Source organism: Humulus lupulus, chromosome 9 (assembly GCF_963169125.1).
Source record: "Humulus lupulus chromosome 9, drHumLupu1.1, whole genome shotgun sequence".
In the NCBI taxonomy this organism is placed as follows: domain Eukaryota; kingdom Viridiplantae; phylum Streptophyta; class Magnoliopsida; order Rosales; family Cannabaceae; genus Humulus; species Humulus lupulus.
The window spans coordinates 185,481,746-185,502,834 of record NC_084801.1 but is presented as its reverse complement, the minus strand read 5'-3'; the positions used below and the strand labels follow the sequence as shown (position 1 = coordinate 185,502,834).

Below are 21,089 nucleotides of genomic sequence, written 5' to 3'. Positions count from 1 at the left end.
GAGTAAACTTGGACTAAAAGTCATCTAGGTTCATTGGCTTGAAAGGATCATGAACAAATTGTCCATTAAAGAACATTATATGGTCATTTATCAATCACAATAAATATGACAATATTTGTACATTATTTCCAATGTCAAAGAAACAAATTTTTTTTTATATAATAATTATATAAATCCTTAAATATAAATATATTCTTAATCTAAAAAAAATCCTCAAACAAAGATCACAATTATACCATAAATAAATAAGGAAATTCTCTCATAGGGTCTTCACTTTAAGCCCTACCAGTAGGGCTCTCAGTGTTCTCGACTCGTGAATAGTTTTCGGCGCAATTTTTTTTATGATTGTGTATATTGTAGCTATTTAGGGCATCCTGCAAATTTTTAGAAAATTCTGAATAATTTATAGTACCTAAAACTAGGTTCAAACATATTGTTGCACGCGTGACTAATTTTTTTTATGCACGTAGAAAACAACATGTTTGAACCTAGTTTTCGGTACTGTAAACTATTCAGAATTTTCTGAAAATTTTGCAGGATGCTCTAAATAGCTACAATTTACATAGTCATAAAAAAAACCGCGCCGAAAATTGTTCATGGGTCGAGAAACAGTGAGAGCCTTACCGATAAGACTTAAAATGAAGCCCCTATAAAAAAATTGTCCTAAATAAATATAGCAATCATAAAAAGAATAAACATATATTCTATTTCGGGAATGATTTGGTCAACTCAGATTGATTGCCAGGTTGCCTGATCGACTTATAATCAGCTGACTAGGCAGATCATCTACGAACATGGTACAAAAAATGAATACAGATTCGTTTTGTATGCTTAGATCTTATAAAAAGATATTAGATGACACAATAAATAAAATAATAATATCTCACCAAATAAAATATTCACAAATTCAGAAAATATCACACGATGTCAAAATATTTCAACAAATATCACAACATTTTATTAAAAAATATTAAATGTGATATTCAAGTCACATTAGTTAGAGATTATAACGTGAAGTATAGACATATAAGTCTAAGACATGAATATATAAGATAATTTATTCAAAAAAGAATTATATCGATTTTTTTATGTGAAAACTAGTGAAAACTTAGAGGACTTGTTCACCAAACCTTTTACAAGAGATTTGGTAAGTTCTACATCTAGAACTCATAGAATAAGAGATTTACCAATGATGACAACCCAATTCAAAAGTTTGTCAACATCAAGTGTAAGAGTTTAATGAGTAAGAACAAATTATTTATAAGTGGATAATTTTCAACACTAAATAATTGTGAGTCTCATCTGAGATGGTTATTGTTGGAAACTACTGAATGAGGGTTAAGTCTAAGACTTTTAATAAAGTTCAGTGGAGTACAACAAGCCTCTCTAAATGTAGCAGATCAGATGTTGTAAAAAGGTGGAAAAAGTTAGTGAATACATTAATATGAGAATATTAATTTATAGTCGAATCAACTGAGGAGAGATGGAACAAGGTTGTTATTTAATACTAGCTTGGTAAGTGCTCAAATGTCAAGGTAGAAGTTGTCATTTTTAGTCTCAGCTGGAAGTCATGTGTTATTTAACCATGATTCAAATACATATCTTATTTGGTCACCTGTGTTATTGTGATGAGTATTATGCTTTCAATAAAATAATAAATTTTATTAGATGAGACATGAAATCGTCAAACTTTTGAGTCTATTTTAAAGTAGAGAATTGCTAAGGGCAATGTATCTAACACTACAAGGAGGTAGCATACTGTTATTGGTACAATCTAATATTGAGTCCTATATATTAGAATTTATTAAGTATTATAGAGTATCGCTAACCAAACATAAGATGCCATCTCATATGGTATTGGACACATTAAAATATCAAATAACAACACTCTTAAAAGTATAATATGATCTCTTAAAAAAAAAGTATAATATGATCATTCTATTATAACAAACTATAAGAGTAGAAGGGTGTTATATATATTTATATAAATAATATCAAAATATACATTCATGTATAACCTTAAGAACTATATATAGCTAGATGATCAACATTCATTTCAACTATTACACTAATATATATAAAAACATTTAAGAAGCAGTAGGATAAGATGCTTCCATAGCAATGCCACAAAGGCCTTCCTCGGCATCCACATCTCTCTGCATCCTGATGTAACCATTCTCACCCCAACTGGAACCCCATGAATTCTTCACCAACCAATACTTAGTACCATCATCTGCAGTTCCATATCCTACGACTGTCACACCATGGTCCAATTGGGTTCCACATTCCCCGGTGAAGACGCCACTCGAGTACAACTGGAACTCAGAACCACCAGCATCGATTGCCACTGAGATTGGCTGGTTGGCGACGGCTTTCAACAACGCCTTCTCGCTATTGGCTGGCACATCTTCGTAGCCAGTTATTTTGGCAGCATCGGAAGATGAGGACTTCTTATTACAAGTGGCGTCAACTCCCTTGTAAGGGTAGTTGGCCTCTGTGTTGAGGCCTCCATTGTTGATGATGAACTCAAAGGCATTGTCCATGAGTCCTCCCTCACAGCCTTGGTCAGTACCGCTTGTGTCGCAATCGACCAATTCTTGTTCAGATAAGGATATCAACTTTCCTGTGGACAATTGTGTGATTCCTTCCGTGGCAGCCACTGCAGAGAACGCCCAGCAACATCCTGTAAAATATAAGTATAATACATTCATATCAGATCAACATTTCCAAAATTTACTGTATTCCTTTAATATGTTCACGTGCATTATTACCACATTGACCCTGGTCCTTGACTGGGGTGACAGCTCCCTTCTTCCTCCAATCCATGGTGGACGGAACTGCAGTCACACTTTCATACTTAAATGGTGTGTTTCTAGGGATGTTGGAGGACTTTTTGTAGCCATTACGAGAGGCTCTGAATTCCTCATTGGTAAGGTCCACAAATTCATTGAGGCCTAGCTTGTACGGCTTGTTCCCTGCTTTGTTAAACGACTCGATGAACTCCACATTCTTCTTAAAAATCTGGAAACGAATTTCCTTTTCGGCATCATCTTTGTAGGTGCGACCATAGCTAGCCATCCATTGTTCGTGTTGTTCTGACATGGAAGCATCGTTCAAAGTTCGGCATTGAGACTCGGAAGCCCACATGACCAAGACTAACACTAGAGCTAACACCACGGAAACTTTTTGTGATCTTGAAGCCATTACTTGCTAGCTTGTCTTATCGTTATGAAACTTTATATGAGTGTATATCAGAAGTGAAGTGAGGAGGTACATTTTGATATGAGAGAAACTCTGGTATATATAAGAAAATAATCTGATGTTGACAATCCAATTGGTAGGTTACTCTCCCTGGTTTGGACGGCAAATTGGGATAACATGGACAACCAAGGTTGATTTCTTGTACGCTCTCTTGTTATCAAGACAGCCAAAATACATATCTCTTCTCTTCTTGTTGACTCATAATATATTATTCTATATCCCACAAATTTTCGGATGAAATTTCAAGAATCCACCTTTAAACTATATAATACATGTCAAGTTGAGTTAGATAGTGTCTTGAATCTTCTTTTGTCTTCTCCTTCTTTCACATATTAATTTGTAATTTTGTATGCTACTTTCAATCATTAATTAAAGTCCATTTTTAAAGTATTAGTTTGTACGTGGAAACAAAAGTTTATGTATCAATATAAGATCAATTAATCTAAAATATAACTGCTATCTTACAAAAGAAACAAAAACAATGTAATACAACTCAAAATAAGGCAAAAGTTTTCTTAATTTCTTGAAAGAGTTAAAAGTAGTCATTTGAAGATGCGCTCGTGGTCAGTCATTTGATACTTTAGTGGTATCAGGGCACCGCCATGCATATGAGGACTTAGGCAAATTTAATAAGTATCATCATTTATAGGAAAATAAAGAGAATATTCGCCTTTGGTATCCAATGTTTTGATCGAGTACCGCTCTAGTAACCTTCTATTACAAATAATTATTATTTGGTACCTTATAATTGAAAAATTAGTAAAAATAGTACCCTAACTACAAATTTAGTCAATGATTTTTTTATAATACCCGTATTACCCTCAGATATAAATCATTAAAAATTATATTAAAATATTTTGATAAAAAAAACTTAATAATTAAATAAAATAGAATGTATAAAACCCATAAAATTGAACCAACAAACCAAAAATATTAAGAACACAAATCCAAATTTATACCAAACTATGAACAAAACCCAGATTTAAAGTCAAATTCGTACCAAAAATATTAAGAACACAAATCCAATTCTATACCAAACTGCGAACCCATCTGTTAGGAAACTTATACATGATCTTTATTTATTTTCATGTATATCTAATATTAAACAAATTAATACGAGATAACCTAAAACATGTTTCTAAAATTGAATTCAAGAAGAAACAAAGAACAGAATACTTACAGTATACGCAGCGGAATTAAAAAGTCATTCCTTCAGTTTCTCTAACTCTTGTATCCTCTCTGTCGCAGAGTATTATCAAGAAACTGAACCGATCTTCTATTTTCTTCACAATCTTCCAATGTATCCTTAGAACCACCTAGACTAGTGTGGACAATTCTCAACCCATGAGATAAATATAGAGAGAAGAAGAGAAAATAACAAAGAGGCTTAGAAAATGACTTGTGTTTAGAGAGAATATAAAACTATCAGAAAATCTGACTTGTGACTTATGTTTTGACTTTTATCCAAGCACTCTTTTTATAGACTCTGTAAAATCCTTTATTGGCATATTTGACAAAATTAATTAAAGAAGATTTTTTTTTGAAATGGGTAGTTTCCTGTTTTGTTGTGAAATGTTTTCTAAAATCAGATTATTCTATATATGTTAATTGAATTAATATATAATTTCCTATAAAAAAATATCTTGTCTTAAACTTTTGTATATATGAAAATTATTGGTATTTATTTCTTGATCTGATTTGTTTTACTAGAAACCGTGTACAGCTTGCAGAGATAATGTATATTTTGTTTCCTTATTTATTTAAGGAATCTGGGTTTAAAAATTATCCAGGTTCAATGAATCTGTTTGAACGGATTGCCAGTCTATTTGAACAGATTCTGACTTTCCTGTTTGGGAAGATTTTCCATTTATTGGCTGATTGGTTTCTGATTTATTTTCCACGACCTAAAGGGGTTCTAAAGGGTATATAATCATTCTTAGGTCGTTGGTTTTTGATCATCTCTCTTGGTGTATTATTTTCCATATATTTTCAAGTTTTAGAGAGACTTTTTATGTGAAGAACTTGAGTCCAACAAGTTCTTAGTGGTTTATTACAGTGTCTTCTGTATTGTTTTCTTTGTGTTAATTGTGCAGGTTGAACACACTTGGACATTGTTCATCAAGCTTCGGGAGAAGTCATGTTCGTGAGTCACTTTTCGGGAGGAAAAGTGCAAGTGTTATGATTTGAAGGGAGCTCAAGATCTTAACACTTCAGAAATTTGATTAGGAGTTTAGATTACAACAGTTGCGACAAATTCAAGAGGGAGTTTTTATTTGTATAAGTCAATTTAGTTTTGTAATCATTTAGATATTCTTCTAATAAATTTCATTATCTAGGCGTGGCCCCGTGGACTAGTAGCAATCTGCAACGATTGCTAATACCACGTATAATTTCATGTGTTCTTTACCTTATGTTCCTTTTTATCTTCTGGTGATAAACTGTTTAAACATATCTGGTTTCTGTTCAAACAGTCTCTGTGTCTGTTTAAACATTTCTGTAACAGTTCAGCAATTAATTATTTAAATTGAATAATTAAGTTGGTAATCATAAAAAACGGAATTTCATTCCCTTCCTTCAGTTTTTCTAACTCTTGTATCCTCTCTGGCGCAGAGTATTATCAAGAAACTGAATCGATCTTCTATTTTCTTCACAATCTTCCAATGTATCCTAAGAACCACCTAGACTAGTATGGGCAATTCTCAACACATGTGATAGATATAGAGAGAAGAAGAGAAAATAACAAAGAGGCTTAGAAAAGACTTGTATTTAGAGAGAATCTAAAACTATCAGAAAATCTGACTTGTGACTTATGTTTTGACTTCTCTCTAAGCACTCATTTTATAGACTCAATTAGGTCATTTAATTTAATTAAAAAATCAATAAAATAACAGCCATTTTGAAGCCCTAGGTCGAAATTATCATGGGCTATAGGCCCGTGAAATTTCTCATTTGATTATAAGCCCATTAGACTTAAAATCAAGGCTTGTATTATTTTCTATTGATTTAATTAATTAAATAATTATTTAAATCCTTTATCAAATTAATTATTTATAATTTGAACCTTGATTTAAACTTATTTATTAATTTAGATACCAATTTATCTTCATTAATAAATCTGCCATAATTTCTCTTTTCTTCTCAAAATTACACAACTCTGTGAAACCATCTAAAATTGACCTGGTCAACTTTGATAATTCTAATTGATGATTAAATCAATTAATTGAGACTATCTAGATGATTTTATCCAAGGTACAATGGGGACCATGGGCCTATGAAATCAAGCTCCAATAAGTTATCATAAATCTAACAAATAAATTTACTAACTTATTAATTCCTCGTGACTCCACTATAGACTTGGAATTGCACTGTTGAATTCATAGAACGCTCTATAAAAAATATAGATACGCTATTAATTATCCATTATTACAACCATAATTTTCACTCAATCCTCTATAGACGGTCTACAATGAGATAGGACTAAAATACCGTTTTACCCCTCATTGTATTTTATCCTTAAAACACTTAGTTCCTTGTAAATGATATTTCAGTAAACTAATTTAATTACTGAAATGAGATCTCTATCATTTAACACTTTGAACCAAACTAAAAGGAAACCATCGTTTCACTTCTTCATCAGAAGCTATAGATGTTCATATCTATGATTAACACTCCCACTCAATTATACTACTGAGTTCCCAAGATGTAAGTATGGGTTAGTTCGTAGGGTAAGCTGGTAACGAATAAGTCAAAGAACTCAAATAATACAATCAGTTAGAATACTAACCACTCATAATTGAGATTGAATTGACCTATGGTCAACTATATGATATGAATAGAATAGATAATAACGGTATGTTTACTTATCTTATCAACTGTCAATATCGGTCCTGTTCGATGTAACTAATACATTCGATCTTATCTACTTTGCTAATGTTCTGGAAAGAACATAACACTGTAATGTGTAAGTAGATCATATCGTAGATTGGCAAGTCAGTGTAAATCCTGTGCACTAACTAATCTTAGGACTAACTTATTTTGAACATATAATCATATTTATATTCCACTGTGATTACGTCACTATAAATAAGATTAGCTATATGCTTGGGATTTAATAGAAGTTTATATTAAACAAATAATCATGAAAATAAAACATGTGAGCAAAGTGATTGACCAAGTCAAAAAAATGATTTCTATTCTTTCATTGATAATAAAATGAGATTACAAAGAATTTGAGTTTTAATTAGGGTATAAAACCGCAACACCATCTTGTCACCATGCTTCTCGTAAGCCCATCTGTTTCTGCTATGTCGATGTCGATTTGGTCCAACCCAAGAAATGGGTTCTACTGATCTTGATGGAAACAGATTTTCAACTTCCAATGGCATAGGGAAGAAAGAAAGATGAGGTGGAGAGAGAAGGAAAGAGGAGGTTTTGTAATTGTGTGATAAATTAAAATTAATTTTAAAAAAAAAAAAATTGGAGCAAAATTTATAATATGATATGTGTTATCATATTTTGTAAATAAATTTTAATAATTTAAAGCATTTAAAATGGGGGTAATTTAGGTATTATAGAATTTTTTTGACCATAAGGTGCCATTTAGACTGATTTTACAAATCGAGGGTACTCGAAAGGAGTTTTTCTTATTAGAGGGTACCAAAGTTGTATTTTCACTACTACAAAAATGAGATTTCCTGACAGTTTTTAACTGTCGCGATTGAGCAATGACGACAGTCGACTAACTGTCGTATTTGCCTATGCTAGCGTCGGGGTAGTTACGCCGACAGTTAAACACTGTCACTGTTGCGGGCAATGCCGACAGTTAATAGGTGTCGCCGTTGCTAGCAACGTCAACAGTTAATAGGTGTCGATGTTGCTGGCAACGTTGACAGTTAATATGTGTCGTTGTTGCTGGTAACGCCAACAATTATTAGGTGTCGTGATTGGCTCTCTATGGTTACAATTTTTAACTGTTGCAATATTTTCACACCAAAGGACACTGCAAATATGTTGTCAATGCCCCCCCTGGTTTCAAAATCAACGCAGCAATTGCAGTAAAAGAATGCACATAAAAAATTAAATTAAATCAACATTAGTAACATTAACTTTATATTTTATTAGTTCTAACACTGTCTAATAAAAAAAATACATAGTTCCAAACAAGTTTGTCATAAAATGGATATCTAGCAAAGTTAAAAAAAAAACTAGTTTGTCATGAAATAGATATTTAGCACAGTATACATATCAAAACGCTAAATTAACTCAACCTATAATTTGTTAGATTGATTCTGTATTTGATTAGTTCTAACAATTTCTAATAAAAGAAATACAAAGTTCCAAAAATGACTAAATCCCCTCACATAGGTACTTAGCATGCATGCCATCATTTAGTGAGATGGGGTAGAATATATTTTGCCCACTCCTCTTGAACTTCATTAAGTTTTGCGTCACTATACGGTAATTATGAATTGAACTGCAAATAATTGAAATTATAAGTGGGCAACTGACGCGAACGATGTGTTTGCGTCAGTGGGGCACTGATGCAAACACGCCGTTAGCATCAGTTGCCTACTAACGTAAACAGTGCGTTAACGGTGTCAGTTGACCACTAATGCAAACTTCGCCAATTAAAAGTGTCAGTGTTATCACTGACGCAAATGCCCCTGCATCTGTGGCAGTGCTCAACTGCCACAAATATTGATTCTCGGTCAACAACGTCAGTTAACTGCATTGACTGATGCGTTTCACTGACACAAAAGATGTATTTTGGTGTAGTGAAGACACGTGTCATTATGTTGATGAGTATTGTGATTTCAATAAAACACAATAGCTTTTATTAGACGAGATATGAAAGACAAACTTTTGATTCTATTTAAAAGTATAATATGATCAATCTATTATAACAAACTATAAGAGTAGAAGTGTTCTTATATATATTTATATAAACAATATCAGAATATACATTCATGTATAACTTTAAGAACTATAGCTAGGTGATCAACATTCATTTCAACTATTACATTTACATATAAAAACATTTAAGAGGCAGTAGGATAAGAAGCTTCCATAGCAATGCCACAAAGGCCTTCCTCGGCATCCACATCTCTCTGCATCCTAATGTAACCATTCTCACCCCAACTGGAACCCCATGAATTCTTCACCAACCAATACTTAGTACCATCATCTGCAGTTCCATATCCTACGGCTGTGACACCATGGTCTAATTGGGTTCCACATTCCCCGGTGAAGACGCCACTCGAGTACAATTGGAATTCAGAACCACCAGCATCGATTGCCACTGAGATTGGCTGGTTGGCGACGGCTTTTAGCAATGCCTTCTCACTATTGGCTGGCACATCTTCGTAGCCGGTTATTTTGGCAACATCTGAAGATGAGGACTTCTTGTTACAAGTGGCATCAACTCCCTTGTAAGGGTAGTTGGCCTCTGTGTTGAGGCCTCCATTGTTGATGATGAACTCGAAGGCGTCGTCCATGAGTCCCCCTTCGCACCCTTGGTCAGTACCACTTGTGTCGCAATCGACCAATTCTTGTTCAGATAAGGATATCAACTTTCCTGTGGACAATTGTGTGATTCCTTCTGTGGCAGCCACTGCAGAGAACGCCCAGCAACATCCTGTAAAATATAAGTATAATACATTCATATCAGATCAACATCTTCAAAATTTATATCTATGTACTTATTACTGTATTCCTTTAACATGTTCATGTGCATTATTACCACATTGACCCTGGTCCTTGACTGGAGTGACAGCTCCCTTCTTCCTCCAATCCATGGTGGACGGAACTGCAGTCACACTTTCATACTTAAATGGTGTGTTTCTAGGGACATTGAAGGACTTTTTGTAGCCATTACGAGAGGCTCTGAATTCCTCATTGGTAAGGTCCACAAATTCATTGAGGCCTAGCTTGTACGGCTTGTTCCCTGCTTTGTTAAACGACTCGATGAACTCCACATTCTTCTTAAAAATCTGGAAACGAATTTCCTTTTCGGCATCATCTTTGTAGGTGCGACCATAGCGAGCCATCCATTGCTCGTGTTGTTCTGACATGGAAGCTTCGTTCAAAGTCCGACATTGAGACTCGGAAGCCCACATGACCAAGACTAACACTAGAGCTAACACCACAGAAACTTTTTGTGAACTCGAAGCCATTTCTTGCTAGCTTGTCTTATCGTTATGAAACTTTATATGAGTGTATAGCAGAAGTGAGGAGGTACATTTTGATAAGAGAGAAACTCTGGTATATATATACGTAAATAATCTGTATATTAACAGTTCAATTAGAAGCTTACTCTCCCTGGTTTGGACGGCAAATTTGGATAACGTGTACGATTTCTTGTTTGCAAGACAGTGATCAGTACACATTTCTCCTCTAGTTGACTCATAATTTATTTTAATTATCAACATTTATATTGATTGATGCCATTATACACAATATTCCAACTAAAAATAAGTTAAAAAACATATTGCAATCATATAGTTCTAACAAAATACATGTCATATTGATTTAGCAATAGTATCTTGAATCTTCTTTTGTCTTCTCCTACTTACAAATATTTGTAATCTTATATGCTACTTTCAATCATTAATTAAAGTCCATTAGTCTTTCCACTTTTAAAATTTTTATACGTGTTATATAAGCTCTAAAAAAGGTATTAGTTTGTACGTGGCGTAGGTGACATAATTGGCAACTGTTGCACCCCCATTAACTTAATATATGGGCGCGCGAAGGAGTGTCGCGGCTCAAAGGGGTGCCACGCCTAAGGTGGCCGGTTGGCGCACCGGGTGCGAGAAACTCGTACACGTGGGCTGGTGTTGCGCGTGGGAGACTCGGGCAGTCAAGTCCATGAGCGAAATCTTCAACAACCTTTGACATTTTTTCACACAACCGTCGAGTGAGATGATTGAACTAGTTAGTAGATAGTGTGTTCCACTAACTATTCAGTCATGCGAAGACGAAAACATTAATGGTTAAAAGATATTCAATATGATAGTTTAAAAGAAACATTTCTTTTAAACTCTCGTGGTGCATAGTTAGTAGATGTGTTCTACTAACTATGGAGTCATGCGAAGACAAAAACAATGGTTGAAAGATATTCATTTCTAGACTCTTCTAGTTTCTTTCTAATTTTTTTTTTGGCTATGTTAACTTATTGGAGTGTCTATCTTCTCTGTCATATTTAGTAAGTTATATCCCAAAAACAGAGTATATATTATAAAATGATTATTGTACCTTAAGTTGAAACAGGGGAACTGCAACACAACGAACAATTTTCACATATAAACCAAGTAAAATCATCAAACAGGTTGTAGTCTGTAGAAATATTTTAGCCAATATATTAATAGTAAAAATTAGCAATTTAGACGAGTAATGTTACAATTTACATGACAAGTCATTTTAACTTGGTGAAACCCATTTTAAGTAAACATGATTGGTCATATAAGTATGTGTAATATTTTGGTATAAAAAATGTGTAATATCATTACTGCTCTAGATATATATATTTATATATAGAGAGAAATAGGTTCTATAGAAACAATTTTTTACACCATTTTTTATGTCAATATTGCAATTGCACCAATGGATGAAAGATTTTATGTTTAAGAATAAAACATATTGATAATAATTATATAAATAGTTAATGAAAAAAAATATATGGAAAACATAAATTATGTCAAAGAAATATATCACCTTATGTGCTAAGAATAATTAAAATTATGACATTAATGTTGAAAAAATTGTAAAATATTAGTGGGATTAATATATGATGTAAAGAAATAAAAACAAATTTTGTCAAAGCAAAAATGCATGTGCTATCATATAATTAATATATGATTTTAGGCAAAATAATAATAATAATAATAATAATAATAATAATAATAATAATAATAATTTAAGGTTTCTAAATCATGTTATTATTATCAATTTATTAACAATCCCATCATGAGTCTTGTTTCATATTTTTCAAATATATATTTATTGTGGATTATTTTTCAAAACATGTTTCTAAAATGGAATTCAAAGAGAAACAAAGAATAGAATACTTACAGTATACGCAGCGGAATTAAAGAGTCATTCCTTCAGTTTCTCTAACTCTTGTATCCTCTCTGTCGCAGAGTATTATCAAGAAACTGAACCAATTTTCTATTTTCTTCACAATCTTCCAATTTTCTTCACAATCTTCCAATGTATCCTTAGAACCACCTAGACTAGTGTGGGCAATTCTCGATACATGAGATAAATATAGAGAGAAGAAGAGAAAATAACAAAGAGGCTTAGAAAATGACTTGTGTTTAGAGAGAATCTAAAACTATCAGAAAATCTGACTTGTGACTTATGTTTTGACTTTTCTCTAAGCACTCCTTTTATAGACTCTGTAAAATCCTTTATTGACATATTTGACAAAATTGACAAAATTAATTAAAGAAGTTTTTTTTTAAATGGGTAGTTTCCTGTTTTGTTGTGAAATGTTTTCTAAAATCATATTATTCTATGTATGTTAATTGAATAAATATATAATTTCCTATTAAAAAATATCTTGTCTTAAACTTTTGTATATATGGAAATTATTGGTATTTATTTCTTGATCTGATTTGTTTGTCTAGAAACCGTGTACAGCTTGCAGAGATAATGTATATTTTGTTTCCTTATTTATTTAAGGAAACTGGGTTTAAAAATTGTCCAGGTTCAATGAATCTGTTTGAACGGAACAGATTCTGACTTTCCTGTTTGGGAGGATTTTCCATTTATTGGCTGATTGGTTTCTGATTTATTTTCCACGACCTAAAGGGGCTCTAAAGGGTATATAATCATCCTTTGGTCGTTGGTTTTTGATCATCTCTCTTGGTCTATTATTTTCCATATATTTTCAAGTTTTAGAGAGACTTTTTATGTGAAGAACTTGAGTCCAGCAAGTTTTTTGTGGTTTATTACAGTGTACTTCTGTATTGTTTTCTTTGTGTTAATTGTGCAGGTTGAACACACTTGGTGTAATGCCTCGAATTCTCCGATGTGTTTAATGGCGAGAATAGTAGGTCTAGAGGGCCATACTTGTTTAATTATGTCATTACATGAATATATGCATGTTTATGAAAATTATATTATAATATGATGTTAAATGCATGCACGTGGGTCAACATTTGTTTACAGGGGTACTTTGGTAATTTGGCCCGTTGAGGGCATAAGTGTATATTTGTTTGCATGTCAATGATATATTGAGAGGCCACATTATAATGTGGATTGGTTTGAGTTATTTGGCATGAAACGATCTTTAAATATAGATTATCAGATTGGTCATAACAGGTTTAAGCTTGGGGTTCGGGATGAGTCTCGGGGTGTTTTTAATGATTAGAGCGTTACAGGGGGTTAAAGGGTAACGAGATGTGAATTATTGGTGTTTGATATTATTGAGAATAGCGGGAATTGAAGAGCGTTAATTATGATTAACGAGATAGGTTGGAAATGACAGATATGCCCTTGGGAGCCTTTAGAAACCCATAATTGACCTAGGGGTATAATGGTCTTTTTACCCCTAGGATAGATATAAATTGAGTTCAGCAGTAAAATTTATGAGAAAAACAGAGCAAGTTTGGAGCTTACCCGTACCTTCCTCCTCCTTCATCTCCTTTGTGGTTTTTGTGATCTTGTTGAGGATTTAAGCTTGGGAAGTAGGCCTTGGAAGTTTGGAAGAGTGGTCTACCATTGAAGAGCACCACAACTTGAGTTTGAGGTAAGTTTTTAGCCATTGGTTTCCATGTATACTCTGTTTTAGTTGTTAGTTTCAACTTGTGATCTTGTTGTTGGATTGTTGGAATTGATGGAAGTTTTGGTTGGGGTTTAACTTGGCTTTTGATGAGGGAGTGTTATAGATCAAGTTTAGGGGTTGTGTTGGAGGTTTGAGTGGTGTTTAAGATTGGTTTGAAAGGTTGGTTCCAAGAGAAATCGCAAGGGAAGAAAAACAGGGAATTTGGCTGAACTGGAGGTTGGGCCGCGGCATGGCCAGGGAGGGCCGCAACCCTTGAAGAGTGCTAAAGTTGGCCGCCTCTGTTTAAGGGGCGGGCCGCGGCATGGCCAAGGAGGGCCGCGGCCCTTAATGGCTTTTTGGCTTGGGGATGCTAACCTTAGGCCTCGGGGTTGATCCTACTACCTGGTTTAGTAGTGTTTGATGTCTCGGAGGCTAGGTTTTGGTTCGGGAACCCTTTGTTACTCACTTTATTGATGGAATCCCATAATTGGTTATGACCAGGTAACCGCTAAAGGACCAAAATGTTGATCGTTCTCAAGGGTCGTTCTTTTATTCATTTCCACTCGAACCAGAGGTAAGAAAACTGCATCCTGTGTATATATGACATGCGTGAATGTTATTGAGGCATATTGGTTGATATATGTGGACATGGATTACATATTAAATGCTAGTGAATGTTGATTACTTGTATATGGCATTGACTAGTCAGGGATACTGACCTTAGAGTCAGAAATGGCATAGCGTCATGAACGTCGAGCCAAATGAAGATTAGATCTAATCAATATCAGCATTGAATGGCTCTATGACACTAATGCTGGACCGACCCTAAGGTCGATGAACTTATAAGCGCTTGGCTAGTCTAAGACTAGTACTCAGAGCCAGGGCATAAGGCCCCGGTGACTGTTGTCACATGGCTAGGGAACGATGTTCCAAGGTTATGACTCTATGGTCATGAGGAAGGTTATGCTGGTGACTATTCACCTTACACCTATCCTGGTCAAACTTATGAAAGGAATCACTTATCAGTTAAGCCCTGGTGACCCTATCGTCACATGGCCAGAGGGAGTTGTACCCACTTTTGTGACTTTTGCTACTGTCACGTATCTGTTTTGGACTGATAGTCCTGAATGATTATTATGATCATTGTTGATATTATATCATGCTTTATTGTGTATTCTTGCTGGGCCTTGGCTCATGGGTGCTATGTGGTGCAGGTAAAGGGAAAGAAAAGCTCACCCAGCCTTGAGTGGAGAGCTTAAGTGGTGATGTGTACATATGCGGCCGCTTGACCACCACGACCAATGAGTTCTCAGAGGAACTAGGGGGTTTACCCTATTTTTGCCGCTTAGGTCGGCGGGTTTATACTTTTGAAACTGTAATGACTATTTTGAGTTGTAAATAACTTGTAAACGTTTTGATGAGCTCATGAATAGTTTTACGTACTTAATAAAATATATCATTTCCCTTTTTATTGATTTTCACCTTAGCCTGTTAATAACACTTAGAACACGTTTTTAACCAAATGACTCGGGTAGCGGGTCAAATTTCTGGTTCACCGTAATTGTTCTGGGGTAACCAGGGCGTTACACTTGGACATTGTTCATCAAGCTTCGGGAGAAGTCATGTTCGTGAGTCACTTTTTGGGAGGAAAAGTGCAAGTGTTATGATTTGAAGGGTTGAAGATCTTAGCACTTCAGAAATTTGATTAGGAGTTTAGATTACAACAGTTTGGAAAAATTCATGAGGGAGTCTTTATTTGTATAAGTCAATTTAGTTTTGTAATCGTTTAGATATTCTTCTAATAAATTTCATTATCTGGGCGTGGCCCCGTGGACCAGTAGCAATCTGCAAAGATTGCTGATACCACGTATAATTTCGTGTGTTCTTTACCTTATGTTCGTTTTTATCTTCTGGTGATAAACTGTTTAAACATATCTGGTTTCTGTTCAAACAGTCTCTGTGTCTGTTTAAACATTTCTGTAACAGTTCAGCAATTAATTATTTAAATTGAATAATTAAGTTGGTAATCATAAAAAATGGAATTTCATTCCCTTCCTTTAGTTTCTCTAACTCTCGTATCCTCTCTGTCGCAGAGTATTATCAAGAAACTGAATGATCTTCTATTTTCTTCACAATATTCCAATATATCCTAAGAACCACATAGACTAGTGTGGGCAATTCTCAACACATGAGATAGATATAGAGAGAAGAAGAGAAAATAACAAAGAGGTTTCGAAAAGACTTGTGTTTAGAGAGAATCTAAAACTATTAGAAAATCTGACTTGTGACTTATGTTTTGACTTCTCTCTAACCACTCCTTTTATAGAATCAATTAGGCCATTTAATTTAATTAAAAAATCAATAAAATAACAGCCATTTTGAAGCCCTAGGTCGAAATTATCATGGGCTATAAGCCAGTGAAATTTCCCATTTGATTATAAGCCCATTGGACTTAAAATCAAGGATTGTATTATTTTCTATTGATTTAATTAATTAAATAATGATTTAAATCCTCTATCAAATTAATTATTTATAATTTGAACTTGGATTTAAACTTATTTATTAATTTAGATACCAATTTATCTTAATTAATAAATCTGCATAATTTCTCTTTTCTTCTCAAAATTACACAACTCTGTGAAACCATCCAAAATTGACCTGGTCAACTTTGATAATTCTAATTGATGATTAAATCAATTAATTGAGACTATCTAGATGATTTTATCCAAGGTACAATAGGGACCATGGGCCTATGAAATCAAGCTCCAATAAGTTATCATAAATCTAACAAATAAATTTACTAACTTATTAATTCCTCGTGACTCTACTATAGACTTGGAATTGCACTCTTGAATTCATAGAACACTCTATAAAAAATATGAATACGCTATTAATTATCCCTTGTTACAACCATAATTGTCACTTAATCCTCTATAGACGGTCTACAATGAGATAGGACTAAAATATCGTTTTACCCCTCATTGTATTTTATCCTTAAAACACTTAGTTCCTTGTAAATGATATTTCAGTAAACTAATTTAATTACTGAAATGAGATCTCTATCATTTAACACCTTGGACCAAACTAAAAGGAAACCATCGTTTCACTTCTTCATCAGAAGCTATAGATGTTCATATCTATAATTAACACTCCCACTCAATTATACTACTGAGTTCCCAAGATGTAAGTATGGGCTAGTCCGTAGGGTAAGCTGGTAACGAACAAGTCAAAGAACTCAAATAATACAATCAGTTAGAATACTAACCACTCAGAATTGAGATTGAATTGACCTATGGTCAACTATATGATATGACTAGAATAGATAATAACGGTATGTTTACTTATCTTATCAACTGTCAATATCGGTCCTGTCCGATGTAACAAATACATTCGATCTTATCTACTTTGCTAATGTTCTTGAAAGAACATAACACTGTAATGTGTAAGTAGATCATATCGTAAATTGGCAAGTTAGTGTAAATCCTGTGCGCTGACTAATCTTAGGACTAACTTATTTTGAACATATAATCATATTTATATTCCACTGTGATTACATCACTATAAATAAGATTAGTTATATGCTCGGGATTTAATATAAGTTTATATTAAACAAATAATCATGAAAATAAAACATGTGAGCAAAGTGACTGACCAAGTCAAAAAAATGATTTCTATTCTTTCATTGATAATAAAATGAGATTTCAAAGAATTTGGGTTTTAATTAGGGCATAAAACCGCAACACTATCTTGTCACCATGCTTCTCGTAAGCCCATGTGTTTCTGCTATGTCGATGTCGATTTGGTCCAACCCAAGAAATGGGTTCTACTGATCTTGATGGAAACGGATTTTCAACTTCCAATGGCATAGGGAAGAAAGAAAGATGAGGTGGAGAGAGCAGGAAAGAGGAGGTTTTGTAATGGTGTGATAAATTAAAATTAATTTAAAAATAAATAAATTGGAGCAAAATTTATAATATGATATATGTTATCATATTTTGTAAATAAATTTTAATAATTTAAAGCATTTAAAATGGGGGTAATTTAGGTATTATAGAAATTTATTTTGACCATAAGGTGCCATTTAGACTGATTTTACAAATCGTGGGTACTCGATAGGAATTTTTCTTATTAGAGGGTACCAAAGTTATATTTTCACTACTACAAAAATGAGATTTCCTGACAGTTTTTAACTGTCGCTATTGAGCAATGACGACAGTTGACTAACTGTCGTATTTGCCTATGCCGGCGTAGGGGTAGTTACGCCGACAGTTAAACACTGTCACTGTTGCGGGCAACGCTGAAAATTATTAGGTGTTGTGATTGGCTCTCTATGGTTACAGTTTTTAACTGTCGCAATATTTTCACACCAGAGGACACTGCAAATATGTTGTCAATGCCCCTCCTGGTTTCAAAATCAACGCAGCAATTGCTGTAAAAGAATGCACATAAAAAAATTAAATTAAATCAACATTAGTAACATTGACTTTATATTTTATTAGTTCTAACACTGTCTAATAAAAGAAATACATAGTTCCAAAAAAGTTTGTCATAAAATGGATATCTAGCAAAGTTCCAAAAAAACTAGTTTGTCATAAAATAGATATTTAGCACAGTATGCATATCAAAAAGTTAAATTAACTCAACCTATAATTTGTTAGATTGATTCTGTATTTGATTAGTTCTAACAATTTCTAATAAAAGAAATACAAAGTTCCAAAAAGGACTAAATCCCCTCACATAGGTACTTAGCATGCATGCCATCATTTAGTGAGATGGGGTAGAATATATTTTGCCTACTCCTCTTGAACTTCATTAAGTCCAGCGTCAGTATACGGTAAATATGAATTGAACTGCAAATAATTGAAATTATAAGTGGGCAACTGACGCGAACGACGCAAATAGTGCGTTAACGACGTCAGTTGACCGCTAACGCAAACTTCACCAATTAAAAGTGTCAGTGTTATCACTAACGCAAATACCCCTGCATTTGTGGCAGTGCTCAACTGCCACAAATGTTGATTCTCGGTCAACGACGTCAGTTAACTGCATTGACTGATGCGTTTCACTGACACAAAAGATGTAGTTTGGTGTAGTGAAGACATGTGTTATTATGTTCATGAGTATTATGATTTCAATAAAACACAATAGCTTTTATTAGAAGAGATATGAAAGACAAACTTTTGATTCTATTTAAAAGTATAATATGATCAATCTATTATAACAAACTATAAGAGTAGAAGAGTTCTTATATATATATTTATATAAACAATATCAGAATATACATTCATGTATAACTTTAAGAACTATAGCTAGGTGATCAACATTCATTTCAACTATTACATTTATATATAAAAACATTTAAGAAGCAGTAGGATAAGAAGCTTCCATAGCAATGCCACAAAGGCCTTCCTCGGCATCCACATCTCTCTGCATCCTAATGTAACCATTCTCACCCCAACTGGAACCCCATGAATTCTTCACCAACCAATACTTAGTACCATCATCTGCAGTTCCATATCCTACGGCTGTAACACCATGGTCTAATTGGGTTCCACATTCCCCGGTGAAGACGCCACTCGAGTACAATTGGAATTCAGAACCACCAGCATCGATTGCCACTGAGATTGGCTGGTTGGCGACGGCTTTTAGCAATGCCTTCTCGCTATTGGCTGGCACATCTTCGTAGCCGGTTATTTTGGCAGCATCTGAAGATGAGGACTTCTTGTTACAAGTGGCATCAACTCCCTTGTAAGGGTAGTTGGCCTCTGTGTTGAGGCCTCCATTGTTGATGATGAACTCGAAGGCGTCGTCCATGAGTCCCCCTTCGCACCCTTGGTCAGTACCACTTGTGTCGCAATCGACCAATTCTTGTTCAGATAAGGATATCAACTTTCCTGTGGACAGTTGTGTGATTCCTTCTGTGGCAGCCACTGCAGAGAACGCCCAGCAACATCCTGTAAAATATTAAAATATAAGTATAATACATTCATATCAGATCAACATCTTCAAAATTTATATCTATGTACTTATTACTGTATTCCTTTAACATGTTCATGTGCATTATTACCACATTGACCCTGGTCCTTGACTGGAGTGACAGCTCCCTTCTTCCTCCAATCCATGGTGGACGGAACTGCAGTCACACTTTCATACTTAAATGGCGTGTTTCTAGGGACACTGGAGGACTTTTTGTAGCCATTACGAGAGGCTCTGAATTCCTCATTGGTAAGGTCCACAAAGTCATTGAGGCCTAGCTTGTACGGCTTGTTCCCTGCTTTGTTAAACGACTCGATGAACTCTACATTCTTCTTAAATATCTGGAAACGAATTTCCTTTTCGGCATCATCTTTGTAGGTGCGACCATAGCGAGCCATCCATTGCTCGTGTTGTTCTGACATGGAAGCTTCATTCAAAGTACGACATTGAGACTCGGAAGCCCACATGACCAAGACTAACACTAGAGCTAACACCACAGAAACTTTATGTGAACTCGAAGCCATTACTTGCTAGCTTGTCTTATCGTTATGAAACTTTATATGAGTGTATAGCAGAAGTGAGGAGGTACATTTTGATAAGAGAGAAACTCTGGTATATATATACGTAAATAATCTGTATATTAACAGTTCAATTAGAAGCTTACTCTCCCTGGTTTGGACGGCAAATTTGGATAACGTGTACGATTTCTTGTTTGCAAGACAGTGATCAGTACACATTTCTCCTCTAGTTGACTCATAATTTATTTTAATTATCAACATTTATATTGATTGATGCCATTATACACAATATTCCAACTAAAAATAAGTTAAAAACATATTGCAATCATATAGTTCTGACAAAATACATGTCATATTGATTTAGCAATAGTATCTTGAATCTTCTTTTGTCTTCTCCTTCTTACACATATTTGTAATCTTATATGCTACTTTCAATCATTAATTAAAGACCATTAGTCTTTCCACTTTTAAAATTTTTATACGTGTTATATAAGCTCTAAAAAAGGTATTAGTTTGTACGTGGCGTAGGTGACATAATTGGCAACTGTTGCACCCCCATTAACTTAATA

General features: G+C 34.1%; 3 protein-coding genes across 3 annotated transcripts; all 3 read right to left on the bottom strand.

Moving 5' to 3' along the window:
* Positions 1–2,079: 2,079 nt before the first annotated feature.
* Positions 2,080–3,245, bottom strand: LOC133801656 (senescence-specific cysteine protease SAG39-like). The gene is made up of 2 exons (XM_062239903.1): positions 2,772–3,245; positions 2,080–2,683 (listed from the first exon to the last, which is right to left on the bottom strand). The coding sequence occupies exons 1-2, from the start codon at positions 3,202–3,204 to the stop codon at positions 2,088–2,090; spliced, it is 1,029 nt and encodes a 342-aa protein (XP_062095887.1). The 5' UTR covers positions 3,205–3,245; the 3' UTR covers positions 2,080–2,087.
* Positions 3,246–9,199: 5,954 nt separating this feature from the next.
* Positions 9,200–10,433, bottom strand: LOC133801655 (senescence-specific cysteine protease SAG39-like). Its single transcript, XM_062239902.1, has 2 exons — positions 10,001–10,433; positions 9,200–9,895 (listed from the first exon to the last, which is right to left on the bottom strand). Exons 1-2 carry the CDS (start codon positions 10,431–10,433, stop codon positions 9,300–9,302), a joined length of 1,029 nt encoding a protein of 342 aa, XP_062095886.1. The 3' UTR covers positions 9,200–9,299.
* Positions 10,434–19,317: 8,884 nt separating this feature from the next.
* Positions 19,318–20,526, bottom strand: LOC133802655 (senescence-specific cysteine protease SAG39-like). Its single transcript, XM_062241005.1, has 2 exons — positions 20,094–20,526; positions 19,318–19,980 (listed from the first exon to the last, which is right to left on the bottom strand). The coding sequence occupies exons 1-2, from the start codon at positions 20,524–20,526 to the stop codon at positions 19,385–19,387; spliced, it is 1,029 nt and encodes a 342-aa protein (XP_062096989.1). The 3' UTR covers positions 19,318–19,384.
* Positions 20,527–21,089: the final 563 nt, after the last annotated feature.